The sequence below is a fragment of the Anoplophora glabripennis genome, unplaced genomic scaffold (assembly GCF_000390285.2).
Source record: "Anoplophora glabripennis isolate ALB-LARVAE unplaced genomic scaffold, Agla_2.0 scaffold92, whole genome shotgun sequence".
Taxonomy (NCBI): Eukaryota; Metazoa; Arthropoda; class Insecta; order Coleoptera; family Cerambycidae; genus Anoplophora; species Anoplophora glabripennis.
In genome coordinates, this window is record NW_019416269.1 from 460040 (window position 1) to 468283 (window position 8244).

At 32.7% G+C, this 8244-nt stretch overlaps 1 protein-coding gene across 1 annotated transcript in view; it reads left to right on the plus strand.

Annotated features, from left to right (window-relative positions):
* Positions 1-7721, plus strand: part of LOC108903276 (neural cell adhesion molecule 2) — a 280494-nt gene extending 272773 nt beyond the window's left edge. The window contains exons 10-11 of the mRNA XM_018705393.1: positions 2565-2719; positions 7536-7721. Coding sequence (XP_018560909.1) covers positions 2565-2719; positions 7536-7721 — 341 coding nt within the window. The remainder of the gene's footprint in view (positions 1-2564; positions 2720-7535) is intronic.
* The last annotated feature ends 523 nt before the right edge of the window (positions 7722-8244 follow it).

Below are 8244 nucleotides of genomic sequence, written 5' to 3' on the forward strand. Positions count from 1 at the left end.
CATTTGAAAAAATTTAGGGGATAGCACCCCCACTTAGGGGTTTGAAGATTTTGGAATGCATTTTGAGCCAAAAGTTGTCCCCCTCAGAAACAAATTTGACCTGTTTTTGGATTTTGCCGAAAAGTTCTTTACTACCCTGTAATGCCTTGCGGTACGTTTTCGATTGGCTACCCTGTATATATATTTTATATAAAATTGTTTGTATAACTGATTGCAGATATTTAAAATATCATAATTCTAAAACTAATTTCCAACAACCTTATTATAAAGGGTTTTTCAATAAGGGCGGCTCGATGTTGATACGGAATAAAACAAGTTGTGTGTGAGATATCAACGGAATTCTTTTTTTATTTGAAAGGTCTATGTATGCCATTATGTATAGAATATGACATCGTTCAAATGTCCGCCGCAGCTCCGCATGGTAGCACGGATCCAAGAGGTCCAATTTTGAATGACTTTGCCGCATAGATCCGGCTGAATTTGAGCTATGGCCTGGGTTATGTTGACTTTGAGGGCATCGGTCGAATGCGGCTTATTGGCATAGACCTGCGACTTCAGAAAACTCCACAAGAAAAAATCAAGCATGATCAAATCGCACGATCTTGGTGGCCAATTCACGTTACCTCTGCGAGAGGTAACCATACCCTCAAATCGTTACGGCCACCGCGTCTCCCGTAAAATGGGCGCAACGCGCGCAACGTTTGCACTAACGACCGCTCATTTTGATAATAAAATTTTATCATTTGGACGTGCTGTTGAATCTTGTAACTTGACATGATGATTTGGCATCAGTGACTGAATAATAAGCAACATATTTGACAGATGCCGAATAAAAAACATAGCCGCAATAGACTGTCAACATCGACCCGCCCTAATTGGAAAACCCTTTAGAAGAAAAACTAATACTTGACAGTTATTTGACTGTTCCTGTCATAAAGTTTTGTTCACAAATATGTCTATGAATTGTCTTTATATTCTTTATAAATAACTTGTTCTGGTTTAACAAAATATTATTAAAGGTAAGTATTTACCTTCAAACTTCCTATCTGTAATGTTTCGTCTATCTTAGTTTTAATATTCACAGATCTGTCACTCTTTATTGACAATTGCAATTTTCTATCATAGTATTCTAACTGCAGTATAATAAAATGATGTACCTTCTTTCATAATCCTGGGTTTTAAATCTTTGGGAACTGTAATATGGATTCTACTTCTATCCATGAACATATTAGATCCATCTTGCAAAAATTTTCTTTAAACAACAACGTGCATATAATTTCTTAATTCCTTTCAATATTGCTATTCTTCTCCAATTTATTACAACTCTAAATTCGTCAATTTTCGACTTTTTCTTCCACCTTCCTTTTTTTTTGTAACTAATTTATGTTTCTTCTTTCTTTTGTTTTTCCCTTGATCCTCACTATTCCTTAAGGTCCTTACACCTTCCTTTATATTCTTATAACGTTCTCTTCCTTTATTTCACTTCACTTCAACTTTCCTATCTACTGCGTAGATTCTAATTGTTTATTAATGTTTTTATTTACATATCTTTTTTTATCCTAATATCGAATTTGTATCTACCTTTAATTCTATCATCTTTTGACATTTGTTAATTTTGTATTATAATATTTAAATTTCAAATTTGTGATTTACCTCAATATGTCAGATAAGAAATAAAATCATTTTTACAATTTAAATCATTTAGGTTCGTCTTACATACATTAAAACCTAACTTAACTTATCAATTTACAGTTTTGCATTAAGAACCTACCTTGTGCACTGGCTATCTCTAGACGCTATTACATTGCTCGTACCCGCGACCATATGACGTCACGTGGAGAGTAAATAGCGAATAAACTTATCTTCAGAGGTTGGCATTCAAGTCGTATGTTTCTCGTAAAATAATGATTGTCCACAATCTATCGCAATGACTAGAATAAAAACAAAATATTTTTTTTCGGCTTTTACAGGAAAAAATCATCTTATATAAAATGACTATAAAATGACTCATTAAACGAAGTAGAAACCATAAACATCATTGTATCTTTTGTTAAAAATGATATTTAGGGTGAGTTAATTTGTACTGTGTATTTTCGGCTATAGAAGTATTATTAGAATTATTAGTGTTATTAGAAATTAAATCCGCTCATATGGCGACAATATCTCCGCCATTGTCACCAACTTACTTAATTTTTGGCTTTAGTCAAGTAAATCATTAGCCCAGTATTTTTTTATTTCAACCTCGAACCAGTCGTTTTAGACCTCTGGTTTATCAACTATTTTTGGCCTTCTATATTCCTATTTAAATGTTTGCAATGTGAGACCACCTTACTGTGTAAAATATAGATGTCATTTATTATTAATCTCTCGCGACCGTTTTTCGTCGCATTTAAAGCCAAAATCGAACGGCTAAATCAGTGTCACCCGTGCAAACTTGAAACTTTTTAAACCCCGTTTTTACAGCACTTGATGCTATCGCCTTTTACCCCACCTCCAAGGTACTCAGCGCTTCTTTTAGCAAAATATAAAGATGGATGTTAATAGCTTTGGTTTTTCCTTGACAGGATCTCCCGAGGGCGACAGTGATAGACATGTGGGGGCACTAAATGGTCCCCAAACGCTTCCTGCTGGAAGCCTCGCCGCATCGCCCAATTATGCTCAGTCGATCGTTCCCGCGCCCCAGTGGGTTAGCCCTATGAGCACGGCCCCCATCGAACAGGTAATGTATTCAGTTTACTAACAAACCATTTTTCACGCGCGGGTGAAGATAATAAGAGATTGATTTATATGGAAATTTTCAGCAGGTATAAAAATATTACCCATCTCGCCGGGCTTTAATAGGATACGGGGAGATGGGGAGATACATATAAATCATTAATGTCATTATCTCCTTCACGTCCGGGTTCTTTGTTCATCAGGTAAATGGTATTGCAGGAAAACGAAGAATAAATTACGTAAAAATCAATAGTAGCGGTCATCGGCGTATCAGATTTTCATAATTTCCCACCGAGTTGTACGAGAATCACTAAATTTGGTATACAGGAGTTTTATGACATGTGGAATCTGATGGTGCTATGTTTTTTGGCAGGGAACCCCCTTAAGACAATTTTTCGTGGGCCCACTTGTATTTGGAGCCAAAAAAATTTGGTCACATATTTAAATTTCTTAAAAATTATCTATCCACTAGGAAGCCATTAAATTTAGAAACTCTTTGTCTCTTTATACTTTTTTCGTAAAACGCAATGTTTTCAAGAAAAACGTCAAAATGTGATCGAATGCATATCGTGATTCGCCATTTTCCTCAAAACCATTGCGTTTTACGAAACAAATATCAAGAGATAAAAAAGTTTCTAAATTCAATGGCTTTCTAGCTAACTAATAATTTAAAAAAAAAAATCAAATTTCCGACCAAATTTTTTTGATTCTAAAGCCCATGAAAAAGTGTCTTAAGAAGGTTGCTCGCCAAAAAGCGTAGCACTGTGAGATTCCACATGTAATAAAACCCCTGTGTACCAAATTTAGTGTTTCTCGTACAACATGGTTTTGAGATATAAAAAAGACTTCTTAGGGGCAGATTTCAGGGGGCTGTAACTCCGAAAGAGGGGGCCAGTTGGCAAAAAGAAAAAATACGGGTCCCCTAAATTTGTCTTAAGAATCTATGACCAAATTTTGTAGCATGAATTTCGGGACACCCTGTACTTTTGTCTGTCCAAATTGAATTCTAATACTTGCAGAAACTCAACGACTGCATCATGCAGTTTTACATTTTCTTTAATTAAAGTTTGTATTTTGACTGTATTTCGTTCATTGGTGATCAAAAACGAAACCTCGTATTCTTTCGTTTAAATCTTTTTCTGGGACGCTTTCTTAAAAGATACAGGGTGTTAAACTTACTAGTACTATTTTATTTAGAAAAATATGCCACCGATACCGTGTATCTCCGCCACCGCAGTATCTAAACTTTAAAAAAAGGCCTCAGATTTACGACAATATTTACATAAATACTTGCGCCCAATTTCAAATTATTTCATTTACCAGTCTTTAAATTATTAAAAAAAAATTAAAAATATTTTTTTAAGTTTAACACCCTGTCTCTTTTTAACGAAGCGTCCTAGATAAAAACTTTAAACAAAAGATACCCCTTAAAATTCACCAAAGAATACGAGGTTTCATTTTTGGTCACCGTTTGTGATCACCCTGCATAACCAATTTCTGACTGGAACATTAGAAGGTACTACTGATGTTAATGATGGTTGCAGTATATTTTATGACATATTTAGGTATTACTTTTAATAGATTTGTACCGTTTTCCAAAAAATATAAATTAATTAATCGCCAATATTAAATACAACAGACAAATATTAAAAGAGAAAACACTATAAAGTTATATAAAAAATTAAAAATTATTTAAAGCAATTTAACATTCTTAGAGTTTGTTAAATCACCCTTAGTCAATAGTCGAATTATTTTTCTAAAGTTTTCTCAAAAATCTAAAATCAGTAAAACTATAAAAGTAAACTATAGAATAAAATGATATGAGGTACTAATAACGACAAGTTTTATAGTTAAAAATTGTGTTGGAGCTTTTATGCAATATCTGCTTTAAATATATTATGTTATCAACTAGTCAATATCTTGATTTTGGAAAACTAGCAAAATTTGCCCAACTCTTAATTTTGTACGGACAGTTGTTAAAACCCAATATATGTTCTAAATAACTCTTATAAGCTTTTCGAGATAACTCAAACTGACAAAATTTTAAACCAGAAATCGGATTTCACTTTTCTTAAGGTTTTTACATTCGAAGACAGTAAACTCTATAACCTCATTGCCCTGAGGACTGAATTTTCAAGCATACACTGAAAAAAATGCGTTTTATTCTTTATTAGAATTCTATATACCATTATAATACCATTGTATACTATATGTGACATTTAAACAGGTGAATATTGGATATAAAACGCGTACTGCTAGCACAGTTGTATAGTGACTATAAACCTTATTCTTTATTATATTATTGTATAACTAGTATAAAAAGTTTTTTATACCCTTTACGAAATAATAGCAATAACTGTTATTAAAGTGTTCCATATCGTTATTAGAATATCTATTACTGGTTATAAGTTTTATAATAATAAATGTATCAAACTGTTGTATACTCTGTATGAGTTAAAAACATATGACATTAAGTTTTCAGAAATTTTATTGGATAACTGTAATTACAAACTAAGGTTATAATGTAAACATACATAAAACATACTTTTAAACATTAAAGATGATGACAAATCGCTCCCAAAACTGCCCAGTTTATTTTCTTAGCAACGATGCACCCGTATTTTCTTGTATTACATGAGAATTTGCACTATAACTCTTTCACCTTAAGAATGAAGCGTCCCCTGAAAGGTTGAGCTTCTTTCCATCTAATTCTATTTGCTCTGGTTGATTGACTTTATACCCATGCTCTTCTTTGTCACCGTTAACCTTCTGTTCCTCCATCTTATGTAAAACTTAACATCAGCGATTTCTAATAGGACCTACAAAATAATAATTTTTAAGATTTAGACAAGATTTACATTTGAAAAAACAAAACAATTACAAGCCATAAAATAGTTAGATACTTACATAATTTTCCATTTCACACAACGCGATATGATCATGTATCCCACAAAACATGTGCATATACTGTCCATTTTCATCAAACTAGACGTGTAATAGTCGTAAGTCGATGCACAGCGGACTGTCGGAAATTTTACGATCCTAACCGATTATGCACCGAGAGGTGACGATCACTTAACCATTATAAGACGCGTTTTACACGTTAAAAACGGAAACATATTCAGTATAAGAACGAATAATTCTGTTAATACAATTGTTATATACCAATTCGGATACTGATCTTTATACAACAAATCTTCCCTACTATACAATTGGAACATAAAGTCTATAACACCTAATAATGTATAAGTAATTCATTATAACCTTTATTTCATAGATGCATAAGCACCTTCCAGTTAAACTCATTGAATAATGAGTATGGAGATGATTGCTTTTTTTTAATAAAAGTTGTATATTGGTTATAAAAGTTTTAATATGCGCTATACACATTATTCTAGACAAACAGTTTAATAAGCCCATTTCTTTCAGTGTAGAAAGTTCTAAATAGATCATTCCCATAACCTTGCAAACTGAAATTTCCGAATATTGACGAATACGGCAAATCATTTTCAGCAAACGATTTATTCGACAGAAAAAGAGATAGGTATCCAATTATTCAAAATAAATTTTGAAGAGGAAGAGTAGTACTCTCAAATGATGTAATATGCCGATGTAATGACCTCAAATATACATAAAACATGTTTTTAGCCTTTTATGTTAAAATATCTTGAAAACCTGTGATGAAGCTATTCTGAAGATTCAGAATCAGCGTGTTGAAAACTTCAGGGAATGTATGGTCTAGTTTCTGGTTTAGAAAGTCTGTTAAATTTTGTCGGGCAACATAATCTTTTATAATCGTATCTATAATTGAGTCAAGTTATTTACTTGAACATGGATTTATGGCAAAAAGTTCAACCAACTTGGCAAGTTACATTCAGTTTTTGTTAGAATCGTTAGGCGGTTAGCAAGTTGACCACATAAGGGCCTGGTTTAGCTTGCTGCATATCATTGTTTAGTTTATCTAGCTTACTGCTAGCTAAATAATAATGTTAATTCACTTACATAATCTGGAGTCGTTCGTATAAATTAGAAATTGTAGTGGCCTAAAGACACTGTAGGACTTCTAGAAAACGGTATCGATGGTATACCATTATGTATTGTAATTTGTTCAATTATACATGATTGAAGTTTTATTGTTGAAGGCTAAATGCAGATACAACTTTTCAGCACCATGTTTCAAGTAATCAAATGCCTTCGACCGATTTCAAAAAGTACAGCTAAACTTTTCATCTCAAAGGCTTCTATTATTTACTCAGTCACAGCACAAATTCCATAGATTGTAGATCTACCTCAGCGAGACCCGTAGCTGAAAAAATATTTGTTTTCAAAGAAATTAGTTGTTTCTACAAAATCCTTTCTAGTTACTTTTCCCAACTGAAATATAATTGATATAGGACGATAGTTATTCATATTTCACTCTTTTTAAAACAGGTAACTACTTTTTATATTTTTAGATATTTTAAAAAAATAGACTTATTATTTATACTAAGATTCATTAATTTAGGCAATAAGCAATAATATCTTGTATATATTTTATAAGTATTCTTAAGTCTTAGCTTTTATCCAACTTGTTGCTCCAATGCTCTTTATATCCTGATACCCAAATTAGCACAGTTTTAAATTCCCAATGCTGCCAGAGTTCCGTATCAGCATAGATTTATGTATATTATAAATAAATCGTCTTTAACTCTATTGAGTTTTTTTTTTCGTTGGCAGTAGGAATTAGATACCTTAAGAGCTATAATTTGTTACTACTAATCTAATGTGACTGCAGATTTTCCTTTATCTCCTGTAGTAACTTCATAATCTTTAATTTCCAGTATCACCAGTACAACAATCCAGTAGCCATGGTTGGAGGCACATTTCCAAGGGAATCCAGGCCAAAGGACCTCCGCCTAGGAAATGGAAACTCTGCCACTCTTCAAAGAGCGACAGACTTGGAGCTTAACGGACTGGCCATTAAAGAGAGACTGATGGCTAACCGGTTGCCCGAGAGTTGTGTCTAAACTTTTGTGTTCTTTATTTTAGTTTATTCACCGTCCAAAGCGCTACAATTTTGTAGTAATGAGAAACAGTAAAGATACGAATAAGATGGTTACATATATAATTGTTTTGATATAGCTTTCCTGAAATGAATGTACAACCGAGCTAAGACAAATTCTAGAATGATTTCTAAGGGATTTATAACTCTAAAGCAGTGGATGTGAAACATAATTTTTCATCAATTATTCAGGGATCGTTAAAAATATTCAAAGTTCAAACTTGGTCCAGTCCAGGTACTCATGGCATTATTACATATAAAATTTGACCAAAAAACTAATGAATTGCGTCTGAAGTTTTGACGGTAAAAAAGTTATTTTATAAATTAGATACAACTTGAGTTTTTTCCATAGAAAGCGCCAATCACGATTAAAATTTCAAAAATAATGGAAAGTTATGTGCTCATCAAAGTGAAGTAAATTATTTTGCTCTAGTTTCTCAGCAATTAGTGGTACCTACATAATGGAAATTTTCAATCTATTCCTCTGA